The sequence below is a fragment of the Betta splendens genome, chromosome 21, assembly GCF_900634795.4.
Source record: "Betta splendens chromosome 21, fBetSpl5.4, whole genome shotgun sequence".
NCBI lineage: Eukaryota > Metazoa > Chordata > Actinopteri > Anabantiformes > Osphronemidae > Betta > Betta splendens.
This window is the reverse complement of record NC_040899.1, coordinates 9,497,564-9,516,642: the sequence shown is the minus strand read 5'-3', so window position 1 is coordinate 9,516,642 and position 19,079 is coordinate 9,497,564. Positions and strand designations below refer to the sequence as shown.

The following is a 19,079-nucleotide window of genomic DNA, read 5'->3' as shown; positions in this document are numbered from 1 at the left end:
ATAGTCGGTCCTCCCAGGCCTCTTCTGTCCACTTTGTTGAGAACATGCTTGTCAGCAGCTGTGGTTTGTTCCAAAGCTGGGGGTACCTTTGTAGCTGAATGTCTTTCAGTCTTTGTGTTGCAGGAGACTTGGCAAATGGAAGAGAAATCCTTCCAAGTGCCTCCACTCACATGTGGTACTCATCTGTGGGCTATCTGGGCTTTTAGAGTGGTTACAGCTTTGATCTGTTTAGTGTTAAGATGAGTTGATTGGAATGTTGTGGCACGGTTTTATCTTTACTCGAAGCTGTCCGTCAAGTTTACGTCTCTGTCTTTATTTCGCTGTTCATCTCTCCCAGTTTGAAGATTTTAGTTGAACTTGAGCGGTTTGTGTGTTGAATTAAGAGAGTTATGTGATTTACTGTCTGCCACAGATTATGATTCTTATTTTATGGCCCTTTTCAAAAATCATCATCATCATGTCATTCAGAATTCCTGACTCACAGGCCCGAATTTGTGACATTCTGCAAATGCTTAGTGGAAACCGGAGCTTGCAAATATGTTCCCTCCAGATAAAAACAGGCAAATTTAGATTGTAATGGCCACTCAGGTTAGAACAGATCTCTTTATCCACCTTAGGTGATGCAGGATTTGTGATGAGTGTTTTAAATCCATCAAAGCTACTAATGAAATGTTTACAGACACGAAAGGAGGTGCAGAGAGGCAGAAAGAGATTAAGGTAGAAGACTTTTTGGTATGTCAAGGTGAAAAGGCCCCCCAGGACAGATGAAGGAGAACCCGCATTAAAGGCACATTCTCTGCTGGAGTGCTTTGGGCCGCAGGAAAGGGGGAACGGGGGTGGAACTGACAAGACAGGATGCTGTCGAGGAAAACCAGGGATTGAGGGTTGGGGGATAGTTCCGTGTCTTCACAGGTAACTGCGAAGAACCCGTAGGGGGAGAGTTCACACCTCCGGTTAATAAACACATACTGCAGGAAATGTCACAGCTCTGCGACGAAAACAACATAGGTCACGCTGCATTTACCCCGTCTCAGTCTCGCTGAGCCATAGGGGCGACATCGTGTTATACGCAATTTACGACTCATCTGTTGTTGAAATTACATGTTTTCCTCGACTGGAAATGGATAGGACTGAGACGACTATGTGACTTATTGCCTTTATTCCGAGGCTTATTATAAATAGAATGGACTGTGAGTAGATTTATGTTGCCTTGTTGTTCTGATTTGCTACCTACTGTAGGTCAAAATATTAGGTTCATGGTTTGAGTTGTACTTAAGTAAATGAGCTACTCAAGCTAGCTGACCTCACTCTACGCTCAGTGCATCCATCATTGCGTTTTTTTTTACACATCCATTTGTTCCCCCTCCCCTCCAGTCATCACTGATGCCTTTGAGGGGGAAGCGGTTTCATAGACTGTGAAGCAGTTTGTAGTTCGACTTTATTTCCGGATACCCTGGGTAATCTATCACAATTTGAAAGGCCCCAACTTAGTGGTTTTCTTTTCATGAAAACTTCACAGGGGACAACAGAGAAACACTGAGTTAATTAGGAGTGTGACGGATGCCTGAGCCGCGCGGTCCTGGTGGCGTTGACTGCCGCCGCTTTGATCAGCTAAGCCCAGAGCTTAACCATGAAACACGGCATCCTGACATGTGTTGAACAGCACTTTGATTTTGCAGTCTTAATAGTTTACAAGCCCCCTAAAGGCTTTGAGGCTCATGTCGTAGGAATGGACACCTTTGGCTCCAAACCAGTGTGACCAAATATCAGGTGCTGAAAAAATCTGAGTCCAGAGAACAAAGGCGATGATACAGTAAACGGTTCTGCCCCTTTTAAACACAAATGACCGAACTTTTCTACCGATCCTTTTTCTTGACCTCTGACGGTCTCCTGGGTACCTCCACAGTGACCTCCACTGGCAGCAGTAGGTTACTGTGCCATTATAGGATTGCAATAGTCTCCTGTCCTTAAGAGTTGCAGTAAAACTAAATAAACACAGCTGTCCTTCATTATACACATGATAAGACACTGTTGGGTTTAGATGCTTGTGTGTTAGATTTGGGCTAGATTGGCAGATCTAAGTGTGTTTGTGTGGAGAGGCTTTGAAGCCAATAAGCTGACAGTGGTCCGTTGCTTATCGCGTCTTCATCTCCCTGCATTACCTGCTGTACGTGGGTGAAGTTTGCTCCTCAAGCTGCAGTTTGCTCTTTGCATAATGTTTTTGTTGTGGTAATTTAGTATAAGTATTAGGTCTGCAAAGCACATGTGCTGCGAAAGCTTTTTAAGGTAATAACACCAGAAAAGCCATAAAACACAGAAGACTAAGTGGATCTTTTATGGAGTTTTGTTTTCGCTGAGGCAGTAGCAGATGAGTAGTTTTGTGTTATGTGAAATCCTTATCTACCTTTTAGTTATGGCTAAATAGTGTCCGGGGATTCGTGTCTGGATGAGTAGCTTTCATAGCGTTCCTCATCTTTAATTACCAGATGAGTGAGATTTACACTGCTCCTAGAGGATGGACACGCTGTTCACAGGCCTCTTTGAGGTGAGCTCTGGGGTATTGACAGTAACCATGCAGCCCTTGCGGAATATTGATGCCTTTTCTCTGAGCTGAGCTGTGTAGGGGCTCGTGATCCTGCAGGGACTCTTTGAAAGGTTCCTCTGTTGATCACCCACTGAAAAGTACTATCCAGTTCTCCACTCCACTGCACTTCACTACACTCCAGCTTTGGCTCCTTATCGCACGCAGTCCCCCCTTTCATCGACAGTGGGATCTCAGGACCGTCTTACCTCAGAGGCCAACACTCAATAAACTGCTTCCTCACTCAGTCAGTCATACACTCAGGATGCTCGTGATGAAGTGGTGAGACTATAAAGACATAAATCAAAGTGTAGAACTTTAAATAGCTTGAACTGCTAGAGTTAAAATGATCGCCGGGCTCTCATTGTGCTAGTGCATTCATTGCATTAGCCAGAGGACAATGAATGGCTGAATGAATGAATGAGTCACAAATTAGCATTTATGTATTAGGCTCAAAATGAACCATGGCTGTAATCTTGTAACCCAGTGGTGAAAAGATAAAAGCTCTCTGCAGCTCTTAATAATTATATCTGCACACGATTGTACAGTAAATAATGCTGGTAACCATGTAGCACTCAGCCTCACTCGTACGTTTGTGCAAGAATATATTATTTTTAACATTTGAGTGACATTTCGGCTTATAAAAAAGACAATTGTGAGACGGCTTTCATTCCCCTTTGCTGCACAAAGAGGACACACTGTCTCATTGAGGAGTGGAAATGTGAAGAAGTCAGAGTCCATCTTAAAGAATGCTGGGAAAACTCCTTGATTACTTCCTAACCGTGAACAGTTCTCTCATTCTCTGGCCTTTCTCTGGCCATCACTACTCGCTGGTCATACGTGTAGGTGTCTGGCTCTGTGGTATGTGCGCGTCAGTGGCTGGCTGGTCATGGATTCCTGAGTCTCCGGAGACAATGAATACTGGTGAGTCCTCTGCAGTAACAGCCCGTCTGGCTGCCTCTCCCTGCAAACGGCCTTCTCCTCTCGGTTCCATCTCCTTCCCCACCTTCTGTTCACTTGCTTTTCTGTACATTGATTTAACAGACTTATATTTAGTGTTATCCTTTTTGTTAGTATTTAATTATTTTGTTATTGTAATTTTACACAGTTCGTAGTAAATACTATTTATAGTGGAACTGAAGCATTGAAATTTACCCCAAATGTATCTAAAACAACATATTGTTGTTGTCCATATTTTCTGAATCTCTTCATTTGAAATTCAAAATATCCATCCATACAAATGACATACAGTACAAATGAAATCTGCACGCTCTACCAGGGACTATTTATTTTTGGTATTACTACCCAGAAACTGCTCACCACCACTGCCTCATTTTATTTTCTGTTGACCTGTTTTCAAGGTCAACATTCTTTGCAGTCAGTCTGCTGGCTTCTTCTTGCTTTAATGAGCTCTTGGTAGTTTTTTGGATGGGGGGGATATAAAAATGAGATCTGCCTCATTTTTTCACTCCTTATTTGTGTACAGGGCGTGTTCAGAATACACCTATGAATCCCAATTTGTTCTGAGATATGTTCAGCATTTTACATAGCAGCTGTGTGATGTGCCTGTTTAGAAAGTCCCCATTCTTCATTTTAATTCTCATTTCACCCTGTGAAGCTTCACAGATCTGAAATTAAGTGATTATTTTAAGGAAGCATCTTCGTAACATAACAACAGGAGCATGAGAATAGATCTCCATGGCTTTTGCGTCCAAGCTGTAGTAAAAGCGAGAGCCCATCTCATTTCTACCATTCCTCTGTCCTTCAAGGGTGATATGCCCGACGCTTCCATCTCTCTGACCTTTTCATGCTTGTTATATACTGCAATTGCTTATTCGTCTGTGCTCCCATCCATAAGGGCAGAACGTTGATGGCACCCTGTTAAATCAGAGATGAGATGATTTTGAATGGAAAATAAAGCCCTCTTTGTCCTCTCTGATTGTCAGACACCAAAAACCCTGTATTTGATGCCGCAGTTGCCGCTTTGTATTTTTATCCTGCATTATGCATTGGTCAAACAGAACTAATACTGTATGTTTAAATTATGTAAACCCTCCTTGTTTTGAGATGAAGTGCAGACAACAGTCCGTGTTGGGCTTCGCGCCTACCTGAATTAAGTGTTTGTCACACACAGCTCTCCCTGTCTCCCACTCAAATAGGAACCGTGTGACTTGTGGGTAATACGATGTGCCTGACCATCCACAGATGAATGGAGGTTTTCAGGAGTGATCGATTTGACCTAGTTTATCAAGTAACAAGTTGACAGTGATTGCATTTGTGTGTGCGTCACTGGAACAGTCTCCCTCAGTCACAGACCCATCCAAAGGTGCTGGAAATCCAGTCCATAGCTCTTACAGCATCTTGTTTTTCTTTGTATTTCCAATGTTCACTACTGAGCCACATTTGGCCTGGAGCTTTCAGTGTCTAACTGGTTTTACTCTGTCAAGACTGCTTTGAATGAATAAACAGCACCAGTCCAGCTGTGCATTTCATATTGCGTATCCATAGATGGCACTGTGCATCAAACTGAGTCGGAGACTCTTGCTTGGTTTGATGTAATGACCCTTTCCTCTCATATGGCTGCTGCTGTAACCTCATCAGCCTTCAGTCTGTGGCTGAAATCACAATTGCGGTTTGAAAAAGGATTTTTTATAAATGTGGAGTCACCAATAGTGGCTGCGGTAATAGGAAATGGCTATCTCTGCCTTCCAGCATAATCCTTGTGTTATGACTGGGGTTACAGATACAGTCATGCAGTCATCTGATAACAGAGGTCTGGAGGAGGAGGAAATTCAGAGTAAGTTTCAGTAGGTCACAGCTGAAATAGCAGGGAGGAATGTTACACTGGGATGCATGTTGTTGTAGTTCTTTTTGGATTTATGGATCTAAATTATACAGTCACCTGCTTTTTAAAGATTATTTTCTGCATCTTTTCCTCCTCTGGACTCTGGAATGTATTTTCTATTTACACAGGAAACTACAGGCTACACGTATTGTAGAGGTCTAAAAATATGCGCAGTTAGTTGCCGGAGATGTGTTTGTTTTACTGCTTAGTATTTAGTCTAGTGTCTTTGCTGGCTCTCCTGAAAGTATAATCAATTATATTGCCTCTCTGTAGATTAGTAGGCCGTTGCTGTCACTCAGAGAAACAACCTTAATTCTTGTCTCTTTAGGGAAGATTAAAAGGTCGGTCTTAGAGAATATGTTGTAAACAACAAGGTAAAATATTATTGCACACACACAAACATGGATCTTATGCGGACGACATGTGTCTCCTGTGATTTATCTGACGTTTCGTGCAGGGAGAGAGTATTTTGTGCGGAGCTGTGGGGTTTTCTAATTCTGTCGCGGCAGCAGAGGGAACAGAGCAGCCAGTTACTCGGAGGACGGTGCCGTCCTGTTCCTAGACACATCAGGTGACTCGCACCGGGTCACACCTAGACTTTGATTTGTCCGTACGCACCCCCTGCACCAATTAGAGAGGCTATTTTAGGACTGGTCCCAGATCAACATGCAGATCAGCTCTCTCTCTGCTGTTCAGTGAGTTCAGTAAGAGGCTAATTGTTGTGGTTTCCTGTTGTAGTTTACATTCCCAGAACTAGCTCGCACAGTTTTACTGAGAGGTCTCCAGCCATGCAGACAGCACTCGTGGCTGTCAGACAGACCGGGGCTGCTATCAGTGCAGCGAACTGTCTGCAAAAGTGTGTGTGTGTGTGTGTGTGTCCAAGCATGTGTGTGAGAGCTCAGTCAAGCCTGTCCTCCTAAGACACCGCTGCTTCTCATGTGCAGTCCCATCTGGAACACGTTAATCCATCGAGGACTCCCTTTCTCTCTGCTTCGCTCCTTCTCACCTCTTCTCCGTCTCACACCGTCTCTCTCTCCGTCTCCCGTTTTACTCCGGCAGGTCCTATCAGAAAGCCCAAATATGTGGAGAGTCCTCGTATTCCTTCTGATGCCATCGTGTCAGCGCTGAGAAAAGCGGATAACAAGGAGCCCCCACACAATGGTGAGTTTGGATTTTGGTTCCTGATACTTTTTGGTGCTTTATTATAGACGTTAGATATTAAGATTATATTCATTTTCATCTTTCTTTGTTTTATCTGGATCATATGAAGCCATCAGTTGGCAGTAGGTCTTATATGAGTGGTCCAAGAACAACTGCATCAGATCCATGTTTGTTGCCGTTTGTACAATCCTACAACAGTGCCGTGCTTATTTAAATGATGTTTGGATTACACACCAGACAAGATAATATTGTTAAAGCCCTGGTTTGATGTGATGAGAATATAATAAGGAAAAGTTGTCCTTGTATATGTTGATGTGTTTCCACATTCCTCTGAGTGGAGCCTTCAGTGTCTCCGCTGCCTAGTCTGTCCTGTTGAAAGCTGTGCGTTTGCTTGTGGAACGGTGATGTTGTGCTTCTTTGCTTTCATATCAAGCCGAGCCGAATGGGTTCAAGGCTCAAGCCTAGTTACAGGACGTGTTAAGATCAGTCGAGACGGAACCGGTAGCTCTCTGACTGAGGACGAGCGGCGTTCGCAGGCAGACTCTGGGTCGCTGCATACCAAGGGAGCAGGGTGTGTCTGACACGCAGCTGGCACAGAGCGGAGCCGTGTTTCGGCTCACGGCGGAGCTACCAGCAGATAGCGGAAAAATGTTATCTCACGACAGCTGCTGTGGCGAAAGCCGGGCTCTCCCAGGACGGCTCGGGAGACCGCGCTCGGGTTCCTCGGGCGTCCGACGCGAGCAGAACCGGTCTCGTTCGCCCCGTGTGCTGCAGGTTGAACAGGCAACACAGCTCGTCGTAACTCAGCAGCTCTGCAGCATTCCTTATATATCACTGCAGACCTCAGATGCACCTCGAAGCAAATGGGACATAAACACTTTTTCACATCGCTGCTGTTTAGAAACCTTCAACTTTCTCCTCATTTTTCACCGATTTCTGACATAAAAATGTTCTCAGACGGGCTCTTGTTGTTCTCTGGCTCTTCTAATTTCAGTCTAGATTATACAGTAGTCCACATGACACATTTCCTAACAAAGCCTGAAGAGAATATTTTTGCTGCCACGAAATGAGACGCTGCTTCAATCTTCAATCATGCAGAATACACAAAAGGGTCAAGATAAATTCAACTTTGCATTGCATTATTATTTTGTCCACTGATGGAAAGAACAGTCACTTATCTGGACAGTTGTGACAAGTTAGATGTGACAGAACAGAAATTAGAAAATTACCATTGCTTATAACAATAAGCAATAGGGGATAGGAAATGACGGTGGGGGGGGGCATGAAATGGCTTGGTTGGTGTCGTAAACATAACCTGATGGATCCTGGAAAAATAGCAGTCCACAAAGCTGCAAATGAAACAGTGTTGACCTCTGCGACAGCCTCACAAACAGCTTTTACCTCCTCTGCCTTGTTCCCCGAGACGTTCGTGTCAGAGTTTCGTGGCGGCCTGGAGCATCTACTGACTATTATGGTGCGTCACATGTGACTCGGACAAGGACGTGCCCGTCTGCTCTCCTTCACTCAGCTGAAAGCACGTTTTCCAGCCTGTGTCGTCTCCTGCTCCAGAAAAGGTAAACAGCGATGTTCTCTGAAAAGCGCTGAGACAGAACGGACGGCCTCTTGACGTTGCAGCGTTCGCAGCGAGGTCGGCGCCGCCGCTGCTCCGGAAGCATCCCAGTTGAAAACACCATTGATGGTGTGCAGCGTGAGAAGTGTCCGACCTTCAGGCCACGAATCAAGAGTTCTGAGAAGTCGTGAAGGGGCTTTTTGTTGTGGGCGTGTTGACGGATGACCCCCCTTGAATATCCCAAAACCACGATTCACATGCGAGAGCAAGCGGGAGACGTCCCCGCGGCCGATGTCGCCACGCTTCGTTTTGGTTTCGATTTGATTCGTTTATTGTTCTGATGGGTTTCTCTGTTGTGGACCAGAGCCGCAGCGCGTGACCTACAGTACGGTCGACTCATAGCCCGGTTCTTCAGAAGGGATCGGGTTTCTTCCCCGTGTGTGTGGATGCGGTGTGTATTTTTATCCTGTACTATATGTCCACAAGCACTTTCATGTTTGCTTATGCATGTGTGTGCCGGCGCGCATGAGCGGCTCTGCAGCAGGCGGTCGGCCGTCCTGTCAGGATTGTTTCAGCTGTGCTCTCGGGGTTCTGTCTTTGTCAATCAAGACCAGCTTCTCGTCCCGTCCTCCACACAACCGTCTCTGTTCTGCGCCCCCTGCCACAGCGCCCCGGGGACCTGGGCCCAAACATGGAACAGCTGTTTCTTCATGAACTCTTTCTTTCATCAGCGTTGAAAAATGAGACATAATATTCAAGGACATTACTCTTCTCACCATTGCTTCATTTATATTTCATTCATTTAGTGGAGTGAACAGTCATTTGTTGGCGGCCTTTGAAGACGGCGTCATCCATTTTGTCTTTGGTGCTGTCTGATTTTGCACAATAGCTGGGTGAACGTTTCACATGTCTAATTGCTGATCAGAAACATGCAATCAGAAAGCAGCAGCCGTGCCTCATGCCAGGTCTCCGTCGCTGCTGGGCCCTGGAAAGCTGCGTGCACGGAACGCTTCTTGCGAACGTAGGGAACTATGGTGTCACCGGTGTGACCTCTCCTGGCACCGATCACGGCTGCTATCTCTGTTTGCATCGCTGTCTGTGTTCATCTGTCCGTGTCTCTACTGCTATTATCAAGCAAAAGCTAACATTCCCATCAGCGCAGAGCGTCTGGGAAGACTCTCCATGACCTCAGCTGGACGGTAAGGTGTGGCAGCTGAACCCGCTTGTGATTTATTTATTTATTTTTCTAGTCAAACCTCTTTAAGGTTTAAGATTATTTTTGGAGGGTCTCTCACGTAAGGGTGAATCATCATTGACGTGTGCTCTTTTGCCTCTGGAGGATCCTCACAATGCAGCCACAGAATCACTGCATTGGCACCATTTAACTCTGAGGATAAGTGAGCTAATGACATTAATCTCTGTACACTGACGTCTCATCGGACGCCTCACCTGCGGTTGGACATTTGCGGGTGCCATGTTGGAATGTCCAAAACGCACTGCATGCTTGGGGGGAGTGGAGACTTGTACCTCACCCCTCTAAAGTTAAACAGGGAAGCATCCTGGGCTTCATTAAACAAGATTTCACTGTTGTGGTAATAAAACAACAGCTGCTAACGAGCACCGCATCGTTTTCCTGACAGGGACAGAGCTCTGCAGAGCCGGTCTGCTCACGGTTCTCCCTGTCCTGGCCCGTTCTCCTCCTGCTCCTCCTTCCTCCCGTCTTCATTCTTCTTCCATCGCTGCGCCACACGGCTGCTATTTCACACCTGCTCATAAACTTCCTCCGGCAGCAGATAACGATGTTGTTTTGTTTTTCGCCCCCATTTGCTGTATGGTTACTGGAATAACAAAGTGGTTCCAGCCACATCCTTGTTTCCCCCCCATATCTGCAGGGTAGTGTAAGATGTAGAGGACTAATCAGGTACTGTATATAGCACATGGAGCACGTTTCCCTTTATAGCTGCCTTGCATCCAGATAGAGGTGGTTGATTGACCTCATGTTTAACGGCAAAGTTGCTGTTCCTGCACTGCCACAGTTTCATCACGTCCACTGCAAAGTGATGCCAATTCATTAGGTCTTACACTGATTCATATACGAACCAGTATATGTATATTCAGACTAATAATATCATCAGGTTTGGCTGCTTTTCTTATCTTCTACCTCAGGGTTGGAAGATGAGTTTCAAACATCCGCACTTGTCCTTTTTCATAATATTTCTGCAGCTGAGTTACATCCTATTGCAACATTTGGGAAGAACTGACACACGCCGCGCTGATACTGAGCATTTAAAGCCGGTGCCGCCGTAGAACATGCACCATGTGAACAATCAGACTGATTAGTGAGTCCGATCCATTCAGAGACCGACGAGCTGCAGCAAAAGCAGTGTAATTCACGAAAGCCCAGGACAATGACAGTGTGATGCAAACACTATATCATGTTTAGAATTTCACAAAGATGTGGAAGGGCTTGTGCCGCAGAAGGAGTTGTTGTGTTATTGTTGTGGGTGCAGTGTATTGTGTGCCAGACCGGTGAGTGATGGTTCATCTCTGTACGTTGATTGCGTAGAGTTATTCTCACTGTTCCATGATGCTTTCGGCCCTGAAACTAAAAGCTGCATCTCTGTCAGGCTTTAATAATCCATAAAACAACCTGTCACTGCCTGATAATGTACGGTCGCTATAACAGTGTGATGTGTAAGGTGCCCCCATTTTTAAAGCCCTTGTACTGGTTTTCATTATCTATATCTACTAAAGGTTGATGAAGCTTGCAATATGTTCAAACCACAACTCAACACGCATCATAGATTATATCTGCCCACACTGGAATCTAACTATGTCATAACAATCCCAGCTCTACCGCGCTTTCAGCTTGTGATTTTACACAAATTGATTTAAATTAGTGTTTTCTTCAGTAGCGTTGCCACTGATCTGAGGACAGTGCCCGCATGAGAAAGCAGGCAAACATTTAACATAAATAATAAGTGGGAGATCAGCGCTTACCTGCAGTACTTTGTCTAACACACTTTCTCCTTGGCTGAGGGATGAAAAACATGTGCTGAGCCATAATGGCTAATTCTGTTTGGTTCCGACGCCTGCGATGGTTTATTCTTCCAATATTAAATTGCGTCCTCCGTTATAGTGGCACCAGCTGAGTGCATTTCAGTCATGACCAGCATAAATATCAGAAACTCCTGACGGTTCTCCTAAAATTAGTTGGGAATTACTTCTCCACATGTGTGCAATCTGCTTGATTAGACGCGCTTTACACGTCTGATTAGAATGCGGCTACTTTGCAGAAGTGAGACAATCATGTCAGCTGTTGAGATGGATAATAGTGGGTGCACAGCTGGAAGCAGCGTACAGGAGCCGTGTGTGTTGCTCCAGTGAGGAGCTGGTGGGGTTATCTGGCCGCTGCAGAATCGAGGGCTTGTTCTCCGGCTCCACGTGAAGAACCTGAACCTTCGGCACCATGAATAAGCATATTATTATGATCATACATGTGCCGTTCATTAGAACTCTTCATTGTGGTCATCTACCATTACAGTTATGTTTACGTGCATAAAGGAAGGTGGATTATTATACAATGCGGCATATATGTGTCTGGAAGCTGTGGGGCTTTGCTGCATTGTTCTGCTGGACTATTGTTTATATTGAATCTGATTTACTGTCAACGTTACTAATAACCATGAAAGAAACAGGGTTTAGGACAAAATGAAGAAGAAAAGGAAAAGGTGCTGACAGAAAGCTGTATAATAAGCTTTTGTACCTTGGACATTCTTTCTCTTCCTCGCTCTCTCTCTCTCTCTCTCTCTCTCTCTCTCTCTCGCTCACTCCCCATGTCATATCATGTGCTTCTCATTCAGACTATCTTGGTTAATTTGCCACATAGAGGTTTGAGTTGCCTTTTACATGTGTGAGTGATTAAACAGCACAACAACATTTTCTAATTAATTTCTCAGTGATTTTGTTCCCGCTTGTGCCCTAATGCTGAGCTGCAGACTGCAGAAGGTTTAAGCCCATGTCCACTCGTTATAATTTACAGTAGATTCTATGAGTGAGAGGTCATAAAAAGCTATCTTCTCCAGTTCTTTGTACAGTGATAGATGTGCATTCAGGCTCTTTTAAACACACACACACACACACACACACACACACACACACACACACACACACACACACACACACACACACACACACACACTCATGCCACGGCCACGATGCTCCCCCTCTCTCTCTCCCTTGCTCCTCACCCACCTCCCTCCCTCCCTCCCCGGGTCTGCAACACATCAGCAGCAGCTGGCGAGCGCCGCGCAGCATTTCAGAGCGGAGCCGAGTGGGGCAAAGCAGGCTGAGTGGCCCTGTGTGGGCCACCCAGTGGAGGGAAGGAATCTGCCGGCTAACGCTGAGCGCGTCTCTCTCTCTCTCTGCCTTGTTTCTAGAGCTGCCGTCAGAGAAACCGTCGAGCCCCGCCTCCCCTGCTACCCAGGAACTAATGACAAGACTTGGCTTTTTACTGGGAGAAGGGATCCCGGGCACGGCACGCATACCTATGGACGACAAGAATGAAAAGAAGGTATTTGATTCTCCCCCTCCCCTCGAACCCCCCTCCCTCCCTCCCTCCTCCAGCAGCAGCTGCGGCCACCACGGTGCTGCAGCGCAGAGCGACGGAGACGGGAGGGAAGCGATGAGAGGATGAGGGACTTGTTACAGAGTAACAGAAGAATGGATTTCTGTCTTGCAGCTTGATTAAGTTTTTTTTTTCCCCCGTGTATTGTCCCAAGGATTTAGGAAGCGCCTCCGGGACTCATTCTTTGGCTTAACAAACATCGGTAACTGTCAGCCCGTTGTGTTTGAGATCTTAACAATGTCCTAAAGAAAGCAACTGCCTTTTTAAAATTGGATGCATGTGGTTTTATTTCTGTGCAAGGATCTCAGTGTGTGTGTGAGTCTCCCAGGAACTTAAAGCCATTCCAGGGGTTCTTGAGCTTGTAACAAGAGTGTCTCAGCCTGCTCCAGGAATAGAGTTATGTTAGGTCCGAGTGTCAGTTTGTTGGACTCCACTAATTAAGCTAAGTGAAGTGACTCTGGCTTGTCATGTGTTGGACATCAGCGATAAAAGAATTCTATGAGTCGTGCTCATTAGATGGTGTTAGAGGAGGAGCCACAGCCGAGGCAGGGAAGAACACAACACTGTCATCTGCCAGTTCTCGTTCCCTCTGCGCTACAGTTTTTACAGCATGTCTTTAATGCAGCATGCCTGCTTTTACTTCGACCTTACTGTAAATTAGTAATTGCCAGCGAGTTGTTTGGCTCCTGCTGTGATTTGCTGGGTGGCGTGAGCTGAGGGCTGCAGCCTCAGGCTGGAGGTTACGGTAACGGAGCACGAGCTTCTGACATGTAAACAGGTGGGATGTAGGAACAGGAAACGAGTCATGTCGTTAAACCTCACGTTCCACACGTGCTGGTAATGATGCTGCCAGCTTACAGCATCCTCTGGGCTGCTCTTTGTGTTCAGTATGCATGAGGCAGGAGTGGTTTAGGGATTTAAATAATTAGTATTATTTAAAAGAGAAATTAGTGCCGAAGCTAAGTTTAGCATTCGAAAGAGGCTCAAACAGGTACAACACTGTATGAGAAGTGATTTGTCGTGTTTAGTTCAGGAAAAAAAATGAATTTCAGGCTAATTATGGACAGTGTTTGTTTGTTGAACTTACTTTGAATGAAGCAGCCTGAGACGGGACTCGGCTGAAAACTATAATCAGCGCGGCGTCAAACTGAAGGCTTCGGTTCCTTTCACTCCGCGATAAGGACGACCTCCTTGAACTACGAGACATTGTGTGGAATCAGAATGCGGCCGAGGGCAGACGAGGAAACGGGACAAACCAGATGCAATTTGAATTTCTATGCTTGTCAGTTGGCTCCAACAGCGGCCGGGCCGCTGCACGGTTGTCACACAGCCGCTATTGTGTCTCCAAAAAGTTGAGCGCTCGTCCCTTTTGAAATGGTCCACGGGCCGATTGTGGCTGCTCCAGACGCGAATGTGTCATTCCGGAGCCTTTCAGCTCGTGTGTCATGCTCACGTAGGAGAAACCGATTTCACATGATGGTGGTCAGACAGCCGATTAAACGCTATCACATCGTTGTTGGGAGTTTTCTCATTTTTTCCATCCAAATAAGGCCGGAAAATTGTTGTTGCGTTCATTGCGGCTCATGCTGAAAATATGTGAGCGAGTTGCCAGCTGAGGGTTTATATTGGGTTTACTCGCTGTTTGATTAGAAGAGCGCATTCTTGCTCTACCGTAACGGTTCTCCTCCCCCCCCCCCCCCCCACCCCCCCACCCCCCCACCCCCCCAGTGCAACGTGACCAGCCAGGGCATCAGCCCCTGCTCCACGCTGACCAGCAGCACGGCGTCTCCCAGCACCGACAGCCCGTGCTCCACGCTCAACAGCACGGCCGGCCGCCCGCCTCTCAGCCGCTCCAGCCCCTGCGGCACCATCACCAGCCCCAGCTCCACGCTCGAGAGCAAGGACAGCGGCATAATAGGTGAGAATCGACCCAAGCTCAGCATGGACTTATGTATAGTGCAAGAAAAGGTGAGACCGAACCTGGGAAGCTTTGACTCCTACTGCATCAGTCTCTTGTTCCATAACGTCAGATACTGAGTTTTGGACTAAAATGTTGTACCTGCATGTTGTCAGTCAATGGAATAAATCAATATAGAATCTGAATAGCGTTTGTGACATCATAAATTCAACTATTGGGTTTGGATAGAGCTGTTTCAGCACAAGGAGGTGAATTGAGGTGACGCCTGCCTTGGTTTGACATTGTACTGTATCTCTAGTAGAAGCCCTGTAAGACTTTGTGGGATTTACAAAAGCTGAGAGGAACACAATGTCTATTCATGTAATAATCTGTCTACTCACCAAACATCTGCTCACCATAAAAGTTTGCGTCTAAAGACTTCATTCTCAAAATGTGGGTTGAATTTTTTTAGTGTGGATTGAGTGGCAAATGTTTTAAAGAGCTTTGCAGCTCTGCAGTTATCCTCAGCTGGACCTGCTGTAATTAATTCGGAGGGAGGTGGTGGGTTTTGGGGAAAAAGGTTATTCAGATAACAGACTGACCCGACTGTGCTGCTGTGGAAGGCAACGCGTGCCTACTGTAAGACTAGCACTTGGATTTCTAGGACTGCAGACTTCACACAGTCACTGATTATTAAGAGTCAGTCATTGTGTTGCCCTGGAGCGATACCGTTACAAGTTGCTAAATCATTTATGTACTGCATGTCTCACACGGCTCCCAGATGAGTTTCTGCAGGATGCGTTTGGTGGAGCACCCAGAACAGGCCCACAGCAGTGAATATGAGCACTTCTTAAAAAATGAATGCCCTCTTTTCCAGGGGCTGTGATTCAACCAAATAAACCATCGCTGCGCACAAGTATAAGCCAACCCCAGAAAAGGAACAGAGGAAATGGATTTCTGGGCCAGTGCATGTGATTTGTATCCATCAGGGATACACTATCAACATGCAGGAGATTGCCTGAATTCCATCCTCACCTGCTGTGGCTGCAAAGCTCAAACTCGTTGGCCGGGAGCTTACAAATGCAGGCGTCTCCAAGGAAACGGCAACGGCTAACGCTGCCGTCAACACAGCTAGGAGCTGCTCGCGCTAGCGTAATGTTGCCGTTGTAACTTGGGCATTGTTCAAATTACTTAAAATAAAAACCAAAACAACGAGTAAATCGAATGCATCCCTCAGCACGGGAGCAGATCTAGATGTCTCTCACCAATCAATTCATGTATTTACAAGTAACGAGTGCAGGAGTCACAAGGTCCTGGATGTTGGCGTCACACAGTATTAATATTAATGACGATGCAACAGTTACAAATGAAATCCAGGTTAGGAGCGTGTGGTGCAAACGCAGCCGTCTGGCCTAGTCAGCTCCAGGTCTGTGGCTCCGTATCCAGCTGCCCGTCATTCTGTAACGTTGGCCTCTCTCTCAGCTTGAAGGATCGCTTCAGACGGCTGCTCTGCCCTGGAGCAGGATTAAAGGACTTCTCATGTAACTAAAACACCTGTTTGAACTGAAAATATACCAAAGGAAGTCTTGGACGTCTTCACTCTCGCTCATGTTTTTTCCAAAATGTTTCAAGTATGAAGTTTTATAGTACAACATCCAGCTGTTGTCTAGATAATATTTGATCCATCACTTTACGACGCTGAGACAACAAAAACCTCACGCTCGTATCCCTGCCCCCATTTGTCTCGCTCTGACTCCGGTCTATATTTATGCCCTTCCTCAGCCACCATCACCAGCTCCTCGGAGAACGATGACCGCAGCGGCTCCAGCCTGGAGTGGAGTAAGGACGGCAGCCTGAGAGGCAGCGGGCGCCATGGCCTCGCGCAGGGCGCGCGGGCCGACACCTGCTCGCCCGTGGCCGAGGAGGAGTCCAGCGGCGCCGCGGCAGCGCCGGCCGACGCGCCGACCCGGCCGGAGCAGCAGCAGCAGCAGGCCGGCATATCAGCGGGGGCGCCCCAGCCTCCAAGCCAGTCGCCGGAGGGGCCCGTCGCTTACCCGCAGCAGACGTCGTCCCTCGTGATGCCGAGACCCAACTCAGTAGCAGGTGAGAGCCTGTGGATTGATTTGACTGGCACTTTGCTTTGAAATAACAAGGCGTGAAGCGTTTAACTTGGTACAAAAATGTCGGCAACTGGACAAAGCTTTGTTGTGTATGTAGTGAGACACTTCTACTCCGACCCGAGGGCAGGTTGTGGTTTTCAGAAGACTTGTGTGTGTGTGTGTATTGTACCTACTGTATAGAACCTAAGCACAAGCCGCTCTCTGATTGATCTGTTCTGCATTCCTGCCCTGGAACCTTTCAGTTTGGACTCCACTCACCATATGCACACAGCTGTCACAGTTCTTGGTATCTCACCCCCCTCCTCCCCCCTTTCCCTCTCTTTTTTTCCCTATTTTACATTCCCAGGTCTCCCTCAAACTTCCTCCCTCTGTTTTTGCACTTTATACTTTTGACCTTGGCCCAGTTGTTGACACAGACACATCTAAATAGTTTTAACCACAAATGCATTTAATAATCTCCAGGAGGCAACAACATTAATGCAGTAGAACGCACATGTTTGATTGCTATGGCTGATGCAGACTAGACAGTATGTAAAAAGTAAAGTATGAATGGAAACAGAAAAAGGAGGGGAGGGTAACAGGAGAGCAGATGGATGGATAATATACAGGTTACAGACACATAAGTCATTATTTATTAGTCATTATTTAACAATAGGCTACTCAGATGATGAAACAATGTTGTTTTGAGACCTGAGTAAGGAAAATGCTTTTCTCATTTGAGCATTGTGCCAAAGCAATAAGTAAAACCGAATATGTTCTTATTCTGTGCCAAAAGCTTCCTTACAGTGTTCTGTTGGTGCAGGGGGCACTAGAAGTAGAAGCAATACTAATAGCTGGTAGCCTCAAACATGTATTTTTAAGGCTACCAGCTATTCTTTTGGTAGCATGCATAGCCTACAGTATGTACAGTATGTAGGTCACCCTCTGACAGTCCGTCTATAGTCCTAAAGCCCATAGTTGGATCTGTACGAGACCATCGCCCTGTTCAGTGGGTCCATACTGTTATCCATTACATCAGTATTTATCTTATTATAAGCCTGAATAGAGCCGGCATGCATATTGGATCATAAAGCTAAAGCACGTCCCTGTTTATGTGGTTCATGTTGGTTTGTGTGTGAGCACCAGAGTGTCTGTAAGACTTTACGAGCTGGTGTCATAGTTATGTAGTGTTGCCCTCCGGGGACCCGCAGAATTCACACCTCGGATCTTATGTCATGTGAAAAAGCCCCGGCAGTGGAGATCAAGGACACAGTGAGACGTTTTAATTTATGGCCCAAACCAAACTGTATTTGTGTCACACTGTGCCGGAGAAAATGCCAAAATAGGAACGTATATCTCATTAGTTTGTTCACTTTACTGTCTGTGGCCCTTAGTTTGTTGCTGATTGTGTGGCTCTGTACACATCAGCATACAGTATAGGATAATGAGCTTCTAAGGTGCCTGAAGAACATGGAAATGTAAATATCAATATATTGGCTGATCCAAGATTTTAGGAAGACTCCTCATCTATAAACGATGAGTACGAAGAGCAAACCATGACATTTCCAATTGTATCCGTGTCCCAAAACTCACGGGCTCTTGGGATTAAAAATGAAAAACAATTTTTCAACAAAAGACAGCTGAGAGAATATCATGAATGAGAACAAGAGCGCAGCACTAAAGCCTACACTTCCCAGGCACATAATGGATTTGTGCCATCTGTCTGGTGTGTGCGTGCGTGTGCGCGCGCGTGTGTGTCTCTGGGCCTTTATACGTAGAAGGAATGTCAGGATAGGGAATTTGTCATCTACGCGGCTCCGTGTCGGAGGCTCGTACCTTCCAGCGCTGCCGCTGTGGGAACCCGAGCGGCGCGTGATGTGGCGCGTTGCGTGAACGTTGGCACACACCACCTGTCACGGCAGAAGCCTCGAATTCAGATGCACGGGCGAGTTTGACGTGTCTCTGCTCGGCCTTTGGTCGTCTATGGACCTGTCATGACCAAATATTCTTATGGCTTCATTAAAATCAAAGCCACCGGGCACCTGAGACGTGGACCATTTGTTTAATATGTAAATATCCCCTTTTTTGAACATGACTACATGCCCGAAAGAATTTGTGTGTGTGTGTGTCTTTTCAGAGTGCTTCCATGGGAAAATCTTTTACTTGCTCACTCTGTAAGCATTTAACCTCCCATTATGGTGCAGTGCAGTCTTTTTTTCCACAGCCCAGTATTAAAAGCCTGCTGAGACAACTCTCAGCTAACGCGGGGCATTTCAGGTGCTTATAATTTGTTGCTTTA

At 46.2% G+C, this 19,079-nt stretch overlaps 1 protein-coding gene across 8 annotated transcripts in view; it reads left to right on the top strand.

The window, feature by feature from the left end:
- Positions 1–19,079, top strand: part of tanc1b (tetratricopeptide repeat, ankyrin repeat and coiled-coil containing 1b) — a 57,552-nt gene that overhangs the window by 19,613 nt on the left and 18,860 nt on the right. For all 8 annotated transcript variants that reach the window (XR_003784107.3, XM_041068711.2, XM_029135773.2 and 5 more), the window contains 4 exons: positions 6,486–6,587; positions 12,597–12,730; positions 14,513–14,702; positions 16,464–16,784. Coding sequence is in view for 7 of the 8 variants with exons in the window: in XM_041068711.2 (XP_040924645.1) it covers positions 6,486–6,587; positions 12,597–12,730; positions 14,513–14,702; positions 16,464–16,784 (747 nt within the window). In the remaining variant the exon portion in view is untranslated. The remainder of the gene's footprint in view (positions 1–6,485; positions 6,588–12,596; positions 12,731–14,512; positions 14,703–16,463; positions 16,785–19,079) is intronic.